Genomic DNA, 21,349 nt, shown 5'->3' with positions numbered 1-21,349 from the left:
TACTCCCAGATAGCAACATGATATGGTATCACAATGAAACAAAGGGATTAGAAGGATTACAATTCACCAATGATTAGGTTTGTGAAGCGTTCAACAAAATCATTACCTTATGGTTAAATCCTCATTTACCAGATATTGTTAGTATAATTACATCAACCAAACATGGACACCTCAATAGGGTTGCCTTCATTAAGGTGCATGCACACAAGGAAAACACGTCTGTGAACAGCCACGAATACACAAATCAACAGATCTAGAGATACTCAAACATCCACAACCCCAACCTTCATGTGTACACATCAACAGGTAGTCATTATCACAGCACACTGACTAACAGATAACAGAGCCGCATGCAAACAGCCCAATACACAGAGGCCCTGACAGACAACACACCAGGTACTTTTCCATTTCTAGGACTAACAAATGTCTCATTTACTTTTTTGAGATCGCCCAACTGCATAACATATGCCAGTCCCAGGGTCTACTTTTACAAACCATTATCAAATGTGTTAGCCCAAATAAGTCACATGAAGCACAAATGCAACAGGTCTTGGAGTGTATTAAATTGCTAAATTAATCCAAGGATATAAACATGACACTATGGCCCTCATTACAACATTGGTGGGTGGCAAATGCAGCCCGCCATGTTTTATCCGCCGGGCGGCCGCCAATGCAGCCACACTCCCACGGAGGCCATTTGGAGATCCCCGCTGGGCGGGCCGACGGAAAGACAGTGAAAAGCTCCATGGGGCCGTGGCAGGGGCCCCGCAACTCCCCTTTCCGCCAGCCTTTTCATGGCAGTTCATACTGCCATGAAAAGGCTGGCGGGAGGGGGACTCTTAATCCCTTGGGCAGCGCTGCAAGCAGCGCTGCCCTGGGGGATTACAACCACCAGGACAAAAGTGGAGGGAAACCGCTGGTCCCGGCGGTGCGACCACGGCGCTTCCGCCGCGGTCTTAATGCCCGAGTTTGTACCGCCAGCCTGTTGGCGGTACAAACTCCAGAACAGCCCTGGCGGTCTTTGACCGCCAGGGTTGTAATGAGGGCCTATGTCTACATGTAGAGATCTGGCAACACAGAGAGCAAAATGCAGTTTGCAAGCACCAGGTTTAATTTTGAACATTAAACAACTTGCATTTACAATTTAAATTCATATTGTTTCCTTTTTCAAAAAGTGTTTCACAATGGCTTGGAATGTTTTAGCTTGCTACATGCAATGCAAATGCTTTATTTTTCTTTTAGTCTTTCTGCATTTGAGTCTTTGGTTGTATATCAAGGGAGTTTTGAAGAGTCCATTGCAATACATATGTCTACGGGGCAATTGGTATCTGTTGAAGGAGGAAGAGGGGACAGGCACGTTGTTGTCTATTCAATTGTGTCTCTCCTCCCACCTGGCAACACAATAGTTAGATATGATCGATCCGATCCCAGGAAAGGCATCTGTTGTCCTTCCATATTCCCCTGGGTAGGAGCCATATCCGTAGACAGTAATTACCAGACGCCCTCCACCACCAGATAACTGAGCTGTAACGAGTGGACTTTCACTGTGAGAATGTGCTGATGGGTTGTGTGGCCTTTCTAGGTGCACAACTCTGCTGGGAAGGCAGGAACAACTCTCTATTGCATGAGCCATTTCTGGCCATCAAGGGCCAATGCTTTCCTGTGCCGAGCTGTGCATGTTTCTTCAGGGGTGGCTCCTTTGCAATGGCAAAGGAGCATTGCCCCCCCTGGCTAAGGCAGGAGCTAAAAGATAAAACAATATTTAATTAAGCCATTATATATATTAAGATATTTAAGCCACGGAAAAGGGGGAAAGGGGAGGAGGAGAGAGTGTGCACATAAGTGTGCATGCGTGTTTGGCCGGCCATCTCAGGCTGGCCAAACACACATGCGCACTTAGGTTTCTCCAGTCTGGCTGTGTTAAACAGCCGGGCTAGAGAAACTGCACAGACCTTAGGGCAGTGTCTGAGCGGCAGTCCAATCCACACAGACCAATCCTGATGCTGCTTTCATGCTAGGTTTAGCATGAAAGCAGCACCAGGCTTGCTGGGGAGCCTGTGCTGGTTTCCCAGTGAATGCTAGAGCACCAGAAGAAGAGGAGAGGCGTGCAAGGCGGCAGGAGACGGCAGAGATAGGAAGAGGTAAGTTGTTTTTTATTTTATTAATTTTTTACTCCTCCCCCCGGTCCCCACCCCTCCCCTTGAGATTTGCGGCCGCCGTTGTGTTTGTTACAAAACATTCTAAAAAAACCCTGGTGCATTGTGGCAAGTTGAGCTTGATAATGCTTGGTGAAAGGCCTTTGCTGGATTTTTGGCAGTGCTTTTACTTAATCTGATAGCCCTACTGAGTGATCTAATACAAAACAAATAGTTTGTGTACATACTGCTGCTTGTTATCATCAGGCATTCTTTAAATATAGAATTCGATTTTCAGAGAAGCACTTTGTCTTTGCTTGTTCAACAGGCAATTGTTTCCTGAAGAAAACTCCGCATCAATAACTCTGAAATGCAATGTATAACACTATCTGCGGCTGCAGTGGTTTCCAAATAATTACAGATTTACTGCATTTCCCACGTATTCCACAATCTACTGCATAGCTTGCAGATTTCAACAAAGATTTATCACTAGCTCAAAAGGATCCAAAGTATCTTAAAAAAAACATACGGTTCTGAAAGTGTGATTATGCTTTCAATAACAGCACATCCTATTTTCAGCGACTCTACCAACAAATCTTTAAAACAATCTTAGCATCGATAAACTTTGATTCAAGGTTTGCTGTCTCTGGGACAGGTTGTAGGCAGACATCACAGTTAGGCCCGAAAACGTGTCTTATAAAGCATGCTGATGACATACAACTGGAAACACAGGTTATGCTATGTCTGGTCACATCAAGTATTTTCCGTTCTGGGGTGTTTTGCATGTATAACACAGCAAAATAGGAAATTATGAGACTAAATTCGATTTATACTTAAACTAGGCCAAGGGATGCCATAACGCCAAGTGGTGAAACTGGCCTCCGTGAACTTTATATCAATAATTATACTACTGTTCTACAGTCTGACTTCTACTATGAGGAACAGGTTTATTATGGGTTATTAAGCAAAGTGAGAAAGCTGTAAATGTTAATCCTTCCCCTCAGTATTTAAAAAGTTCGAAAATATACATAAGACATTGAGAATTACCTTTTTTAGTTGCAATATAGAGTCTGCCGATAATCATGCTTTACTTTAGTTGCTGTCCTGGAATGTTGTAGAAATTATGTTTTCATTCTTAGCTATAAAAGGAATTTCAGACTGAGGACTTGAGCCAATGAATATTATATATTTAAAGCGATTGTTAGAGGTAAGTGCAGTTTTGGGGGTGGACTTTTGTAGGATTGAGGACATGCTGTAATGATGCACAATGTTGGTTGGGCCTCTGCTCCATGACTTACCTGAATCAGTCCTTGGACTGCTCAAGACCCTCACAGACCCGGCTCTGGTGACAAGAGGCTCCCACCCCCTCTCCTGCGCACGCTCTTTCCCTCATGCCTGTGCCGCCCCTTGCTCTCTCTGTTTTCGCACATGTGCCATTCTCTGACTTTTGCCTTCTTGGTCACCCTTCGGTTGCCTTTAGCTCTTTTCTCACACTTTTTCTCCTGTTTGCATTTCTGCTTGCTCGTGCTCTTTTTCACCCCTCTGTTGCCATTCTACTCTTTCCCATACTATTTCTCACCCTTGTTTTGCCTTTTTGCTCTTTTCTCGCTCTTTCTCAAGCTTTGCTGTTTCTTGTAAAGTGCATGTTCACCCAGAAGAGCATCTTGGCACTGTAAGGACAGGTATTTACTGACACCCAACAAAATGGTACTCATTTTATCAATCTCAGGAGGGTGAAAGGCTGAGTGTACCTGCCAGGATTCAAACCTGTGACCAAGAGATCAAACACAGGTCCCAGCAGGGGATACAGTAGCCCACTGTGCCACCAGACCTGTTTGTTTCTTAGATTGAAAGTTTATAGTTGTTTGATGCACAAGCGGCTCCACTGCCACATGATATCGTCCTTCATTATGGGTTAGCTCCTGATATTAAAATGAATAGGTGGCGAGATCAGTTTATTAGTGTTTTAGTGAGCAAACTCGTGGAAAGACAATGGCTTGATATGGGAACGTTTGCTTTGAAAAGAGCACAGACTGACAGCAGTAACAAGGCCATCCATGGATTTCAATAGACGAGTTCTCAAGCATGATGACAAACAGAATTTGCTACTGGTCACCACTGTGAAAGAAGGACATGGTCTGTGAGATGACACTTTGTTGATTCTCAGTGTGGGTGATTGCCCCCCCCCCTTAAATTGACTATACCTAGAGAGGAGTGGTCTTCAAACTTTTTAATTCGCCCCCCAAGTTGAAAAATAAAAATCATTGCCCCCCCCCAGAATTTTTCACAATTATTTTATAAAGATGGCAATTTTTAAATACATCTAAACCTATTTAAAGATTGCGGTTAAGTACTGTTACCTTTTTAAAACTGCAATAACATGCTTCTGCTTAAAACAAATGCCTGTTATCTGTATAATATTTATTTTGGCCAGAGTTTGGCGCCCCCCATGGGATCACTTGAGGACCCCATAGGGGGGCCTGCCCCCTAGTTTGAAGACCTCTGCTATAGAGAATGTGAGGAGCTGCTTAAATGGGAGGGTTTTCAGTTCCTTCCTGAAGAAGAGATTGGGTGTGATTAATTGTTGTTAAACATTAGCACCATATGATCCACGTATTGAAAACCCTAAAGGGATCAAGAACATGGAAATAACTTGGCCCATTTTCCAGGAAGTCATAGTTCCACACTGAGCAGCATTACCTGTTGGCACTTGTAGCTCTTTCTGTCCCCATATTTTTTTTAAACTTTTCAGGTGAATATGGTTGGTTATTTGTGATAAGCACTATTATTTTTTATGTTGTGACTTATAATAGTGAGGAATTTGATGCCCACCATGTTTTGCTCAGTGCCAATGGTGCACTCACAAGTTTGCCGTTTCTGTTCTGTTGTTTAGATTTTTCATGAAAATATTCTGCATTTTGGATTGGCTTTGCAGTGTCACCTCGGTGATTGTCAATGATAAAGCAACCTGGATACGGTAGAAAACATCAACCCTAGTTTTGTCTTGAGTATTTAGATTTCCTGGTCTGAAGAGTATTTTACTTAAAGTGGATTGGAAGATATTATTTGATGTAACTTTGGATAAACTATATGGTTGCGTGGTTCCACAAAGAGCTTTTGTTGACTTCAATGGAAATGCTTATAAGTTCCATTAATAGACATTCAAATGTCTGGATACGTCAATTTGCATTTGTGAGCTCTGTTTTTTGCATTACGGAGACTGTCCCCTATTTTGTCTTTGCAATCTAAATGGAGAATTTAGCAGCAGTAGCATGCTGTGAGTCCATGATTGTTTGTGCTATGAGAATGAAGCGTCTATCATTTAGGAGAAGGAAGCACAGATTGTGTTTTTCAATGTTCGGCCAGCCAGCTTTCGATAGCCAATGCCCAGTTTGTAAATGAGACTGGTTGTGGTGTTTGATTTGAGCTCCAATATAATCTAAAGAATAGGTACCCGCATGACCCAATCTGAGCATAAAGAAAGCACATACATTAAATAGGATGGGGCATCAATATAGACTTTCTGAAGATACTTTGCAACTGATGTGCCAGAAGTGCCCCAATCCATTTTAATGCTGCTCCACCAAGTACTAATTTTTGGAGTCTGCTCAACAAAATGACTCAACAGTAAAGAATGCCCCAGAGAGGACCAGCATGACAAGGTGATAGACAGAGTAAATATCCAGAAAATTTCTGAGACCGCCCATAACAGCCACTAAGGCTGGCTTCGATCCACGCCCCTGGAGAAAGCTTGCCTGAAATAGATCAAGAAAAGTTGCTCAAACAACTTTTAAATTTGGATGGGGGGTGTATTTAGCTGGGCTGGGCACACCAGAAGTGCTAGGAGATATTTCCAGTTATTTATTTTTTTAACTATTCTTGAAAGCTTCTAGGTATCTTAGTAATATGTTAACCTATGGTGCACTCAGAAAGAATCTTAAATATTTAAAATGTGATGTTTAGCTTACAATACCTTCCACTTATGAAAGAGGAAGAAATACATTCAAATCACACGACTTTCTCCCCCAATACAAGTGTCCTACCTCATTGTTTCTGCCACATCTTTCTAAAATGTATTTTTCAGGGTAATACATGAAAGAAAGCTGCCTCTCTTTCTGAGAAATTACATCATGGTTTATAGTGGAGGAGATGCTGGCGGCTGTGTGGTTGAGATAAGGAGCCTTGAGGTCAGTCATGAGTTAATGTGCAACTTCTCCAGGATTCTTCGCTTGTATTCTGACCTAGCCAAGATTCACTTTTACTGTCAGTAAGGAACACCATCACTTACGGTTTCTTTAATTTAAAATGATAGTGCCAGAAATCTTAAAGTTGCTCAAGTAAATTAAGATTTTACATGGCTGTCAAGTTTCCTAGGACCAAGCCGTGCCTAGTTAGGCCGGTCCCGGTTGTTTTTAATATATGGAGTTTCTAGTATTATTTAACCCAGCATAAATCCAGGACTACCAGTCCCATAATTCAAAGAAAAAAACGGGACTGGACCAACTAGCCATGCATGGGCCTCAGAGTTAAAAAAAAAAAACCTTTCGCCTACCAAACGCCACCTGGTGTGCATGCTTGACCCCTTCAAAAGCCCACAAAGGCGCACAAAACGCCCACAAATGACTCCAGTACCCCCATAGACAGATCTCTCGACGATCTAGTCCCATTGCTGCCAAAGGGCTGGAAAGCGGTGCGGCCACGTTTTACCCACCCCATGTCAAACACAGCCACTGCACAACCATTTAATGAGTGTCTCGACAAACAGCAGCGATGGTACCAATTACACAGGCAGCATCTGCATTTACAGAAAAAAAAGAAACCATTCGGTTCTGCGTTCTTGCAGCCTTTGCCTTGCTCGTCTCTTTCCTTAATAACACATATAGTGAACTCAGATCACCGCCGTGCCAGGGAGCTGTAAAGGGAAGCTGTAATTTAATCCCAGAGGCAAGGCGCTGAGGCACTCTGATCAATTTCTCCCCCGCCATGACATCCAGCCACTGAAACAGCAACAGCGCGGCCGGCTCGGCAGGCAGCACCAAACATGGAGAGCGCGGCGGGAGCAGGGCGAGGGGGGCAGAGACTTGGCCGGCCCGGCTAGCAACCGCTGTTTACAAACATGAAAACAGGGGGATCGGATGGGCAGCCATAAATTACAGCTGGATTGCAGCGCGCAAGAGAAATCTCTCAAAATAAAACACGGGCCTGTGCGCTCTCTCCAACTCTGCTCGACCCTTAAGGCCCAACCGCGGGATTGTTTCCCATGATAATGTCTATAGCGCTCCGATCGCCTCTATAGCACTTCCTGTCAAAAGAGAGGGTTTCACGCCGCTACATATTTCGGTCAAATTGTTTGAAAGCGGTGGGGACACGAGATTGTCACTTATGGAAAAAACTGCGTTGCATCTATTCGGTTTCATTACCAAAGCAGTGAAAGAGACAGCTCTGACGTAGCTCAACTTGTAAATTACCCAACTGTTTGTAACCTCACTGCAGCAGTGCACTCTTATCGCCAAGTCCTCATACAGACAAACTGTCGCAGGCAGAGATGCATCTGGAACTTGAGATAAGGGCCGGTTCCCACTCCCCGGCCCCGCAGACATAACTCTTTCACGGATTTGAGATTGCACGTCGACCACGTGAATGCTCACATTTATTTTTAGCTGGCTTAATGTAACTTTCAGGAACTACATTTGTTCTCGATGTTTATGAGAGTCTTTAAAATATATACAATGTACAAGATGCCATGACTAGGAACAACACCTGTTATTTACGGCCCTTTGAAACTGAAAAACAAGCTGTAAATAGCTGCCTGTAATTTGTTGGAAAAAAATTTTATCCTTATAAAACGGACATTTATGAAAGCGCTTCTGTAGTATGTAAAAAACTCAGTCGATGAGTATGGCAGTAATATTCCATTAAGGCCCTGGGCATGAGTCGAGTGGATCAGTATTTCGGGGTGCGGCATGCTACTCTGCCTGATTACAGCTAGTTCGGTGTTCCTGCACCCAGACTTTCCATGTGCCGAGACACCAGCCTATAACATAATGTGGGGATCTGGCCGGGGGGGGTAGGGATCTGCGAGGGGAGAGGGGAAGGACACAACTGCATCCTGGCCACACTCACCGCCTCCTACAGTACAGGAGTGGGGGGCATGGACAGCTCCTCCCTGATTGGCTGCAGCCTCCTATACCCTTGACCCCTTCCTAGTTCCCGGCATGCCCCACACCAGCCTGCAACAATTGCTCCCATTTACCACCAGTTCCAACGGCTGGTAAATCCAACAGAAACGAGCCAACTACTCCATTCAAAATGGGAATCCGCAGGCAGGTGTTTGCCCAGTAAAACTAGGTCCATATGTTATTCCCCATTCCAGGCAGAATTACAATTAATATAACTGGATTTAAGTGCAGGCACGGCAACTGGAAACAACAGATCCAGCCACACAGTACCTCTACACCCAATTACAGCCCACTGATAATGTGGCTATAAAAAAAGACAAAAAACAGAGCCCGTGGCTCGATTTCTTTCATCTGCTCTAAATTTCTCCGAGGTGCTATTTAGCGCCATGTTGCAAACTTCAGTGTTCCTGTCCTTTATTGTAGTCAAAATACAAATATTGGGACTAGTTTCCTAAACTGCTTTAGCGCAGATTAGGGAAAAGGTATGTTTGCGCATGCACAAAAACTTTGTTAAAGCAGAAAATGCCTTACGCATGCAACCTTCCCCCTCTGCAGATTTTGTGATGGAGGCCGCCTGCAAGAGCCCGTTGACCTAGAGTAAACTCCCTAAAGTAAGGACTCTTATTTCTTATACTCAAATATGCCCCTTCAAATATACAAGAGCAACCACTCACTTGGATCAGTAATTATTTGATATACACATCATAGAAATATCATGAATTCCTATTATTTCAAATATCTAATTTAAAGTTCAATCCCATTTTCATAATTCCCCTTACATGTCACTTGGTAATTTCAAAAGTCCAATTTCATCAGTCCATCTCCTTCCAAGTGAACTGAATAAACTAAAGTTGTTCCCTTAATTTCCAAAGTCCATTTAATTCAAACACAAATGTTCCTGTAATCCTTATCATCACCTCTAGTTCGAGTAGAAATCCATGGTAAGACAAAAATGTCCAAATTCCTTGCAACGACCTCTCAGCCAACACGTGTTTCGTCACTTGATTTCCTCAGGGCTGGAATATAGTTGCTACTCTTAATAAGTTTTTCTCACAATATTCCAAAAATACAAACTATGTGATGTTTCAAATAATTAACTCTTCCGTTGTCAAAATTAATCTACAAATGGTGTTTCCACTCGGCCCATACGTAACTCCCAAAAGAATATCCTTCCTGTACTCCTCCGACAATATGTCGAGGGAAACATGGCCCGCCAGCAATCCGCCTCCGTAATTGCTTTGTCGCGTAACTTATTTCCCAACAGCAAAAACGCAGATTAAACGCGGATAACAACTCGTATGTTGTTACACTGGTAACGCAATAGAAGTATTTCATGTCTGTTGAGAAGTGCAGGCACTCTCCCTCTCAAAATAAAGAAGTGCAGGTACTCAGTACCTGACAGCACCGGCCCACTTAAAGCAAAGTTCCTAAGGGGCGTAACTGTAAATCTAAGCGTTGTCATACATTGGAATTATAATGCCATTACATGTGAAAGGTTCTCCCATAGGGACAAGCCAGCTGACATAAGCTGGTCCCATCACCACGCCAGCTTGTTTAATGGGACCTAATGCATAATTGAGCTGTGGGCCCGTCTACTGCATTGTAATGCAGGGATTGTTGGGTCACAAATTTAGTGCAGCATCAGGGTTTGCTGCCCAGCCCTCCTCAAGCTTGTTCAGATTTTTAACCAGGACCTGCTGCTCGATAATATGCAGAGGCACATTTGCGGGGGATATTTTGCCCCTTACATAGGCGTGACTTGGGTCCACTGATCTCTGCTGCTACAAAACAGCACCGATACCAGCAAAAAAATAAACAGAAAAATAACACACCATTTAGAAATACATAAATAACTAAATAAAACCTCAAGCAAGTAAACAGAGCCCAAAAAAGCACCACCATGGGCTATTTATGTAAACCAGCCCACCATGGGCTATTAAGTGAACCAGCTCAATACCAAAGAAAATAGTTTTTCCTCCCCCATGAACATGTTCCTCTTTCCATTCAAAAGCTTTATAGTTTACTGAGATGATGATGCTCTTTGAAAATCAACTAGCTTTGTGTACAGCTTTTTGTGGTATGCCAGGCTGTTTTGTTAATTACATTAATTTATTGCAACCTTCGTTTTCCTGATGAAACTAATGTGGCGGTAACAGGAATGGGGGGTTTGGATGCGAAGTGATAAATTATGAGGTCCCTTTTACATTTTATTGGGCTCAATTGGTAATTGCTGGCCCCATCGGAATCGTCACATCCACATTAACACCAGAGATCAGTTTTGTTTCACCCACGCTGCAGCAAAAGGGGGAATTACAAGGGGACGTGAACCCAGAAATACAGATTGTCTTGGTATTTCCTCATTTTTAGGGGAAGATCAAGCTCTCACTTCTAGCCCCCTTAACCCATCTCCATCCCTCCCACTAAAGTTACCTTGCAAGATATAGGGTCACTCATGTTGAGGGACTAAAAGGAAAATAGGTTTCTGCTTAACAAAGCCAAGCAAAGATCCTGCTTCCCTCTTGCAACCATTTTGGAAACACAAAGAATTTCTGCAAAACCATCACAGTCTAGTTAAAAAAACAACTGCGTCCAATTAAATGTGAGAGTTCAATCATTAACGGGGTTAATTGTACTCAATGAGCATGTTCGTGAACACATTTGATGTAAATAAATCAGACACCCACCGAGAATACTAATTTAATAAATGTTCTAAGAAAAATATGTTACCTAATAACTCTTTAACAGAAATGCTAATTATAATATCTCGGGTAGGCTAGGATATGCATTGCAGAGTGGTCTTTTGTGAATATAACATGTTAATGAAAAATAGATTACAATTTCAGGTTGTTTTTATTTCCTCCCTCCACCCCCCACCCCCCACCCACAAAAACCTGAGGCATGTCATCAAGTTTTTAAACAGCAGTTTTTGAGGAAAGAAAATTAAAGCTAATTACTGTTGTGTAAAACTTTCTTTGTCAAAATTAAATTAAAATTAAACCTACTCGGTGGTGAAAAAAAATGATTGGTGTGAAAGAGTGGCCCATGCACTTGTGGTAGCAAGTATTCACAACTTAGTTTCTAATTAAAACCATGTGAATAGTCTATAAATCTATTAGCGTGTAGTGACTAGCTGTCCCCCCACCATACATTTTCAAAAGCATAAATTACGAAGGCACTGGCTACTCTGAAAATTATTATCGATTGAAAAATTATTTCCACAAATTCCCAGTCTTCCATCAACAAACAGAAGGACAGGAAGCAGTGTGAAAGTCTAAGATTCCTATTGACTGAAACTGATCAGAGAATCTAACTTGGTAGGATTAGGAAAGAAATTAAAAAATATTCTCTTTCCAGACAGGACAATTTTAGGAAGTGACTACAAACCACAGGGTGATTTTGTGATTCTTTATACAAGAAATGCTGATAAATAAATAAAGAGGAAGCCCTATCACACTGGGGAAGAAGTTTCAAACAGAATACCTATCAACACTTCTGATTCCATATTTCAACTTTTTTAGGCCATGCGGTTAAACATGAGTGTACAAATGCTGTTAGATATGGGTAAAATGTGATTCTATGACATTTTCCACTGAAAACATAGTGTCCACTCGATTGTATAATATTGGCAAAGGATGTATGCACCAATCTTCATTGCTACATCACACAAGATATGAGTGTTACTTTTTTTGGCATTAATATTTTCGGTAAATTTCAAGCACCTTAGCAAGGGGTGGCGCCAATTTGCAAGCAAAAATATAATATACAATTTGCACATTACATTCAACACACCGTTCCATCTAGTGCAAGCTAGTCCTCTATTTGCGAGGGGGTGTTTGGAGTCTTTTGACACTGGTCAATAAGGCAAAATGAGGAGTGTGGGCCCCTAAGAGCACCTAAGGCATGAGAGTGGAGTGACAAATTGCCTAATCAACAAATAGCCCCGGGACTCTATGCAAAAAGAGTTCAACAACTCCTCATCCTCACCTGGTGCTCTGGACCAATATCAAATCTAGAAGTTCACCTAGGAGCAACCACTTGGGACAGTTCTGCGGCAGCAAACCAGTGCAAAGTATTTAAGCACCACCCACAAACAGTATACATACTTTCTCTACAATTATGCACGATCTGCATCTTGTGCTGTGACCCTGCAGAAAAATCATAGTACCTTTTACTTAAAAAAATCATGTACTATGATTTTTAGATATGTTCATGCCATTTTTTTTTCAAATATATCTCTATTCCTTCTGTAAAACCTTTAAGCAAGGGTTAGTCTTACATTCTGCAAAGGGGTCAGGGTCCTGAATAGTGTGAGCAATGGAAACTTTTACTGTTAAGAGATAAGATGGCAAATGTCCCATATTGCAAATAATGGGAATGTTTTGTGCTATTTTCCAATATTTAGCCTCCAGATATTGTCCCAACACTTGAGCCTAGGAATGAAGTACTGAGTGGGTCTTCCAGAACAGCATTAGAACCATTTTTATTTCACATATTCAAACGAGTGGGACTTGGGTTTCACCTACTACTTGCCTTTAGTTAAATACCTAGGCAGCGTTTGATCTTAGAAGACAACAATTAAACTCTGGAGTTTAGCAAGATCTTTGAACAGTGGCTCCAAAGGGAAATCACTTGCTGTCTTTTACTTTAGACTGGAGTGTGGCCATTGTGATTGAAGTGGATGGTTTGTATGCTTCATAGGTTGTTCCCTAACATGGTGCCTACTTTAAGTGCCTCTAGTGATTATCATCCTTGGACAGCTCATATTCAAAGCCTGGTTGGCAACATTGGGAGCTGCTCTTTTACAACAGTTTTTTGTCATCTTGCTATTTTTAAACATTAGGTTTTTTTGGAAATAGGCCACGCTATAGTTGTATTAAGATTTGTATCTGTCTTCCTTTTTTGTGAACAGTTATAGTGGTCTTACTTTTTATACAATCATAATGTGTCCATTTTATGCTGCATAAAAATGGATTACGAAATAAACAACCAACGAACGGCCACAATTTAGGTCCAATCATACTCACACATATATCTGAATTAATACACCTTTTTTCCCTCCTTGCTGAATTACACTTCACCATGTTTGATTTCTCAGCTTACAACCCACAACGTTATGATAAAGCTTTGGCTAAACATACTCCTCAACGCTCCCACACTCGCTCACATTCCCTTCCCCACACACCAAGTGTCTGACAAACTTAACTTTTCTAAGTAAACTGACACAATCGTTGACATGTTCACACTGAAGGACAACTTAAAAAATATATCAAACAGCCCATAAAATCCAAGTTCAAGTCCTTATGTAATTTTAGATGGAACAAAAATGTACAGACAAAGTACATTTTTGGTTTGAGCCCTAACCTTTCTTAAATTCTTAAATTTCTTTTTCTATTAGTCGATTTGCAATGAAAATAAAACTGATATTGTCCTATGTCATAGGAACTTGGGTTGTGTACCTTGTGTTGGCACTCATGAGATCTGACCTATCATAACAGGGGAGCTGTTATGTCTTTCCATATTTGTTTAAAGCACTGCTATGATAAACATCAGGCTATGTTTACTTCTTGTGATGACAAAAACGGAGTCTCAAGACCCAGAACACAAAGAATTGATTAAAGACAGGTGACCTTAGCGCAATAATCCTCAAACAAATGCATTAATCAGCTCATGAAACTGAAGACCAGAGCACTCTGGAGTCATAACAAATAGAAAAAAAACGATTGATTTATCTACAAAATCATCTGTGGACTAAAACAGAAAAGCTACACAGAATAAAATAATCCCAGAAATGGAGACTATCAACCTGCATGCATACTTATTTTTCAATAGATTTTAATCTGATGCTTAAGAGTAAATTCAATGTTTGTCAACAAATTCAATGTTTGTCATCAATTGGATTTGAAACAATAAGAATCATGATAGAGTTCAAGGTTAATTCATAGCATGCACAGGGACTGAGTCAGTCTCTTTTTTAAATACACACTAGTGATATATCTCAAATATATTTCTGTGTTACTACTGCCCAGATACAGCAAATATTTCATGACCAACAGCAGAGCATACATTTAAAAAGATTTGTAAGAGAAAGAATGTACCTTTCAAAACTAGCGGCTCTTTGCCCTCTCGTTTCAGCGACTCCAGTACTATGTGGAGGGGTTGGGAAGGCATTACACGGCTTGGCTCATTGGTATTCTCATCATAAACTATGATTTCTTTGGAAAATATTCTCTTGAAAGAGTCCTTGCCCTCCCGGCAGGAGATCAAGTCCAACACAGTGATCTTGCCCTGCTGAAGCCTTCTCCTGCTGATCTTATCAGAGCAATTAATATGGACGGCCCCTTGGATGTGGCTCTTATTGTATTCCATGAATGGTCGGCAGTCAATGATGACCGGCCCTTGGCTTTGGAGGTGAGCCTTACTGCATTTGGTCATCTTCTTGGCCAAATCATTCGGGTAAATAGTTTTTATGTTGGCAGATTGCTTTGCAATGCTAGATTTCGGACTTCCAAGGCCGCCCGATGGGCTTAAAGTGCCAGTGCTCTCATTGTTATTTACCATCGGGTTGGAAGGACAGCCTGGAGGTGCTCCTAAAGTATTGCTGGTGATGGCGGTGCTTGCAGACGCTAGGATTTGAGTCTGACCGTCTTTTTCGTATGTTGCCACAGTGCAGCAACTGGCGCTGCTGCATCCACAATTCAGGGAGCGTGCAGAGCCGTTGGATGAGGGCATATACGTCAGATTAGCAGCCTTCAGCGATACAACCGTGGTGCTGAGAAGGGTTTTACGGTTTTCAGTGAGCGAGGACGTTGATTGGATGTAACTGGAGTCCAAGCAAAGGTTGAGATCCTGAGGTCTAACTGGCCTGGACAGTGCCACCACAACCCTGTCGTCTAAAGGCGATGGAGGCATGGGGAAGCTGAACGCCAGCAACTCACGCTGAACTCAAGGTCTCAGTCTGAAAAGGAAAGGAGAACAGTGTTTAAATATACAAAATGCAGTCAGTTTCCATTTGTATATCAAGTGTGAAGAAGCATAAGGATCAAGCTCTTCTTCTGTTATAAAATGAAGGTGTGCTGGTTAGGGGGTTCACTGGATTCATGGTCCCTTTTCCCAAATATGGAAGCAGAGGCCATCCGGAAGACACAAAAAGAAAGGGTAAGGTGGTAACTGGGAGAAAGCAGAAGTTCCATGCTATACGATTCCTGACTTGGCAGCAGCAGCACCAAAATATGACATACATATTGACTTGTAACAAATGATGGATGAGAAGTGCTAACACTTTATATAAAATGTTCTTATAAACCTGACTATTTTTTAATTGATGAAACTGGCAGTGAACAAATGACAGACATGCTTTCCACATGACAATGAGGAAAAGCCAGAAAAGGCATTTAGGTTGTTTCAATCACTCGTCATTCTCTTGTGCCAAAATTAAAATCTTGTTGTTCAAAATTGGCTTGCCTTGGAATTAAAAATGAAAAGAAAGAAATGGACGAGTCCACAAAATTCAGCAGGATTGGTATGGAGGAAGAGGGGGTGCAAACTGCTTCACTGCTTCCTTTGCTAATTGAATTTTCACCAACTCTTTTTGCAGCCTCGGGACGGGAAACCGTGCCAGCCTGTTTATCCTAAACTGAGGCCTAGCAAGATCCTGGTTCTTCTCTCAAAATGGTGCTATAAAGAAATTACACATTTTAGGATCTTTCCAATTATAACACACCTGCACAACACACACATTCGTTTTCTTAACGAAGAGCAAAAATGAATCCTCTGACAACACAGTAGCTTAAAATGAGATCACTGTCGATTACTTTATACGTAATTCTTTTTTTTTTTCTAGCATACCTAAATGTACCACTACCATCCTTCTTACTGCAACCTGTTCAAAAACATATCCCTAAATGGTAATATGTTACTATCCAAGAAAATATATAATCTGGCATATATTGACCTTTAATTTGCTGAGTTTGCGGTTACTAAGGTGCATAATAGAATGCAATTATAGGAGTTTAAATATGCAGTGAAACAGACAAATTAAAAAAATATTCTTCCTTTCCCCTCTTTGTAGACGAAAAAAAAAAAAAAATCATCGAATTCAAATCAATAGAATCCACAATAGCTAAAAATACAAACTAGCTGTGCATGTCTGAAAACAGAGAGCATCCGTAAATCAACCCTGTGTCCTGCACTAAGCTAACACCCAGTCATAAGGCTATGAAAGCAAAACAAGTCAGAGTTCAGGAGATCAGATGCAGGCTGACACCCCCTCTTTTTCTGTGCTGTATTTTACCATCTCACTCCATGAGGGAGATCCTTGTGCTGAGCTGTGTTTTACCATCTCACTTCACGTGATAGATCCCTGTGCTGAGTTTGACCATCTCACTGATGCAAAAGCTCACTCTTGCTGTGCTGAGTTTGACTATCTCACTCCATGCAAGGGCTCCCTGTGCTGGGTTATTTTTTACCATCTCACTCTATGTGACAGACCCCTGTGCTGAGTTTGACCATTTCACTCCATGCGAGAGTTCACTTGATAACTCACTGTGCAATGTTATATTTGGCCATCTCACTCTATGCGAGAGTTCACTCTGGCTGTGTTGAGTTTGACCATCTCACTTCATATAAGACATCCCTTTGCTGTGTTTTACCATCGCATTCTATGCAAGAGATACCTCTGACTGTGTCGAGTTTGACCATCTCACTCCATGTTCCCTATGTAGTTCCCTATGCAGTGCTATGTTTTACCATCGACATCCCTTTGCTGTGTTTTACCATCTCACTCAATGCGAGAGATCTCTGGCTGTGTTGAGTTTGACCATCTCACTCCATGTTCTCTACGCAGTTCCCTATGTAGTGCTATGTTTAACCATCTCATTGATGTGAGAGCTCACTAGGGTTGTGCTGAGTTTGGCCATCTCACTCCATGCAAGAGTTCCCTGTGCTATGTTTTACCATCTCACTCGATGCAAGAGTTCCCTGTGCTATGTTTTACCATCTCACTCCATGCAAGAGTTCCCTGTGCTATGTTTTACCATCTCACTCCATGCAAGAGTTCCCTGTGCTATGTTTTACCATCTCACTCGATGCAAGAGTTCCCTGTGCTATGTTTTACCATCTCACTCCATGCAAGAGTTCCCTGTGCTATGTTTTACCATCTCACTTTGTGGGAGAGCTCTCTCTGGTACTTTCCTACAAACAGTGCTACGTTTGACCAGCTCACTTCATGCAAGAGATGCCTATGCTGTGTACTCCCAGGAAGGCCTCCGAGATGCAGTTCACATACTGTTGTCTGCAAACCCTCAACCAGGCAAGGACAATCATGCATCCAAGAAAGAAAAACACATTTTAGATCCAACAGGAATAGCTTCTAGCCTCTAAGGTCACAACATACCCTCACGTCTTGATGAACAGTGGTTCTAAAAACCCCTTTAAGTGTCATGCTAGACAACTCTTTTCAAATATGCAGGCATAGAGGCTGGTTTTGTGGTGGGCTTGTGCTGCCTACATTTGTAATATAAATCTGCAATACAATGACCTTCAAGGCATCGCTTTGACTATGAAAACCCATCTAATTACTCAACCGCTACACGCAGCAACCCATTCTTGCTTCACTGCCCATACATATACTCTTCTTTTGCCCATGAACAGGTTTATATTGTAATCTCATATCACTTAACAAGCAAAATATTCTTTGATAAGCCAATCTTTAAACAAAAAACACAGATGGCTTGAATCTCTACATTGTATAGGAAGCTCAAACATGGACTTGGGCTATCGAAGGACATATTATCCTGTAAGCCATCATCACTTTTGAACAACATTTGTATGCATAGTATTTATACAGTACAAGCAAAGGCTGAGAGCAATGCATCTCAATACCAAGAAGAATTTAAAAAATGGGATCTGTGGATCCAATTTTGAAGACCTGTCTGTGATCAAATGGACTACACCAGACTTACACCTATGATGCTTCTGAACTTGCTTTTGTAGGTCAAAGCTACTCATAGAAAATATTTGTGAATTAGGCACCCAGTTGGCAAAAGGGAGGGACAATTCAACACTGTACAATAGTTGAAGAGGGAGTAGATATTGGGGTGCGGGGTCTGTTGCTAGGCCTAAGGCTAGAGAAAGATAGGGGGTCCTTATTGGTGACCAGTGAATCGCTCCCTAAGAAGGGCAGCTTTATCTCATTTGTAAACGTCAGGGTGATATCCAGGCAACTAAATAGTATGCCCAAAAATCGAATCCAAAAGTAGAATCAAATGGGTTTTTTGTTAGAATTTGCGTTTCACGGGGATGTAAGCATATTTTAAGGTGGCCCTTGCTTGCATGAGCATCAAATGCACTTGGTACGGAAGCCCAATCACTGAAAAGTGATTTTCTAAACTAAACGGGAAGCTACTCTACTGACTGAAACTGACAGCAGACTTGGGCTCAGAGCTATTTTCTAAGTGGGAAATAGATGGACTGAGCAGCCGAAATAAAAAAATAAATAAACCATATATCCACTTCGACGGGATGGTGCGCATAAATGATAGGATACCCGATTTTGGAAAATACTTAAATTCACATGTTCTGTAAAAAGGATTGCATAAACCCTTCTTGCACAGTGAGGCTGTCTTTTGGTGCTTAGTAATGAAATCAGCCATGATGCAGTACATATTTCAGTTGAAGTGTCTTGGAATGTGGAAAAAGTTCATACAAGGCGCCGTTCTGGGTCTCACGAAACGTGGAGCGCTCTCGTCCAGCTTGAAAACTCCTCTCGGTTCTCAGTGCCATGAGCCAAGCACACAGCAAGCGCTACATATGAAGACGGCTGTCGGTTGAAACCTTCTGCTCAAGACACAGAAGCAAAGGCTGGGACAGTCTGAATTAAATGTAACGTGGCCCCGTTTCACTGAGAGACCACCTGCAGGTTCACTGTTCACCAGCACTAGCGTGCCCCGCGCCATTCACAGACTGCGGAGGAACACTAGCTCAAGCCTCTTCCCACACGTTCACAGTGTCGCTTGTTATCTTTGATAGTGCATGTGTGACATATGTGCGCGCGACTCACGCCGGTGCTGGCACGTGTGTGTGTGTCTGTCAAGCAGCCTTCCTTTCGACAGGACAGGCAGACCTTATGCACTTTGCGTGTTAAATTAAGGTCAGATATGTCTCATAATATGAAAGCATTTAAAACAATAGGGTCACATTGCAACTAAAATATTAACACATGAAAACACAACGCCAATATTACAATTTAAGTCTCGCTCAGTCTGTCTCCCCTTCCCTATTTTATAATACATTGTCCTAGTTCTCTCTCGTACCCCTCCTGCCCTAAAAAAAAACATCTAAAGTAATATCTCAACGAAAATAGAAACGAAAGACATTCTTACAAATGCACATACATGTTGCAGCATGACTGTCGGCTGTTCGCCTTCCTCTCTGGACAGGAGTCAAGGTGGCCCGGGCAGCGACCGGTGCCTCTCAGCGCTGGAAATGCATGTCTGTTGGGCATCTGCGTCCCTGCAGCACGGGCTCGTGTATTTCAAACCAAACGCGTGCCAAAAGAGGCAAGACCTCACCCATCCACCTCCTCCCCCATGAATGGGAGACAAGAAATAAAAGCTAGCTGAAGGCAGTCAAGTATCACCAGCGCCGGGGAGATGGGAGGGGGGGTAGGGAGGGGGGTCCGACGTGCTGGTCTCTCGCTCTGCCACACTGCAGCAATTCCCTTAGAATAAAGCAATGGAGAAATCAGCGAGTGTTTTTAATAAATAAAATACAAAGGAGCGTTGCAGTTAAAAAAAACCTGGGGATCAAACCACAAAATGTACCTGTTACTTAAAAGAACCAAGTGCATCACTCCCCAAAATATAAAAAACATATTCAAATCTTAATTGCACTCATTCCAAATGCCCATTCATGCGTAACAGCATTCCCTTACCTTGTGAAAAAGAGTGTGAACGTCAACCCTCAACAGGATGCGTGCCACCTTCTCTGCAGCTATTGATTTATACATTTATTCTTCATTCACTCGCAATTCATTGATCTCCCAGCTGCAACATACTTACTTTTCCTTTTAGCTGGAGAGTCACTGAGGGGCGTGGCCAGTTAGACCTGCCAATCCAGGGCGGGGAGGGAGGAGAGGCGTGGCTGTGCGAGAGTTGATCCTTCCCCACTGGCAGGCTGCTCGGTGCTGGAGCATTGGAAAGGTGATGTCATTGGCAGCCAATCCAACTGGCCCCCGCCAAGCCTGCGCGAGCCGGCGAGAAGCAGCTGCTCTCTATTTACATGTCATCGTAGGCAGGAAGCGGTGTCCAGGCTGCTGAGCTCACAGTGCCAGGTGATCTCTAGCCGCTCGCATCTTCTTTTTCGTGCGGCAGGGCGCTAAAGACTTGGCGCCTTCCTTCCCTGCAGTAACCCCCGTTTCAGTTTTGCTGGTTCCACCGGCAGTCTCGTCACATGACTCATTTTCTTAACACCTCTTAATACTGACTTTACAGCTTTCTCCGTGTTTACTTGGTTAAAGTGCATGCATATGTGTACATTTTCTTGGACTCCCCTGTAAAAAAAGTCCACATAAGTGACCCAGTTTACCTCATTTGTAGTCGAAAACGAAACCGTTTCTTTTCACGAGACTTTACAATGTCCATTTAGAACTTGCATTTCAAAGAAACGTTTATTCTGAACCATAAAACTGTGTCAGTTTCACAGAAGTGGTGCAACGAAAATTTGAGGGCCACTCTGCAAGGTGTCAATTGCTCCCCTCCACCACTAGATGTGCATTGGCCACCCGTCCCGTAGAGAAGCGCCACACCTCGGCAGGAGTTCTAGAGATACACTTCACTTCAAAGAGAGAAAAAAGCTAGTCGTCTGGAATCAGCATACACTGCAGTCGGTCATCACACACTGAAAACCAGGTTCAAAGTTACTGATTTACAGCTAGCGTTGGCAAAATCAATAGGTCTCACATTTGCAAGATCTTTTGCCTTTGTCAATGTTTTTTAATATATTGAGCAGCAGCACAAGTTGCTGTGCTGCTGTGCAGCA

General features: G+C 42.4%; 1 protein-coding gene across 3 annotated transcripts in view; it reads right to left on the bottom strand.

Moving 5' to 3' along the window:
* The window catches only part of DUSP10 (dual specificity phosphatase 10), a 66,431-nt gene extending 46,036 nt beyond the window's left edge, over positions 1 to 20,395 (bottom strand). Inside the window, exons 1-3 of one of the 3 annotated variants that reach the window (XM_069233856.1) lie at positions 20,244 to 20,395; positions 19,705 to 20,030; positions 14,410 to 15,269 (exon numbers count right to left, since the gene is read on the bottom strand). In XM_069233856.1, the coding sequence (XP_069089957.1) occupies positions 14,410 to 15,223 (814 nt within the window). In that variant the 5' untranslated portion in view covers positions 15,224 to 15,269; positions 19,705 to 20,030; positions 20,244 to 20,395. Of the gene's footprint in view, positions 1 to 14,409; positions 15,270 to 19,692; positions 20,031 to 20,243 lie in introns of those variants that run through there. The other 2 variants (XM_069233857.1, XM_069233858.1) reach the window with 2 other exon arrangements.
* Positions 20,396 to 21,349: the final 954 nt, after the last annotated feature.

This window comes from Pleurodeles waltl, chromosome 5 (genome assembly GCF_031143425.1).
Source record: "Pleurodeles waltl isolate 20211129_DDA chromosome 5, aPleWal1.hap1.20221129, whole genome shotgun sequence".
NCBI lineage: Eukaryota > Metazoa > Chordata > Amphibia > Caudata > Salamandridae > Pleurodeles > Pleurodeles waltl.
The sequence above is the reverse complement of the archived record's forward strand: the minus strand, read 5'-3'. Positions and strand labels throughout refer to the sequence as shown.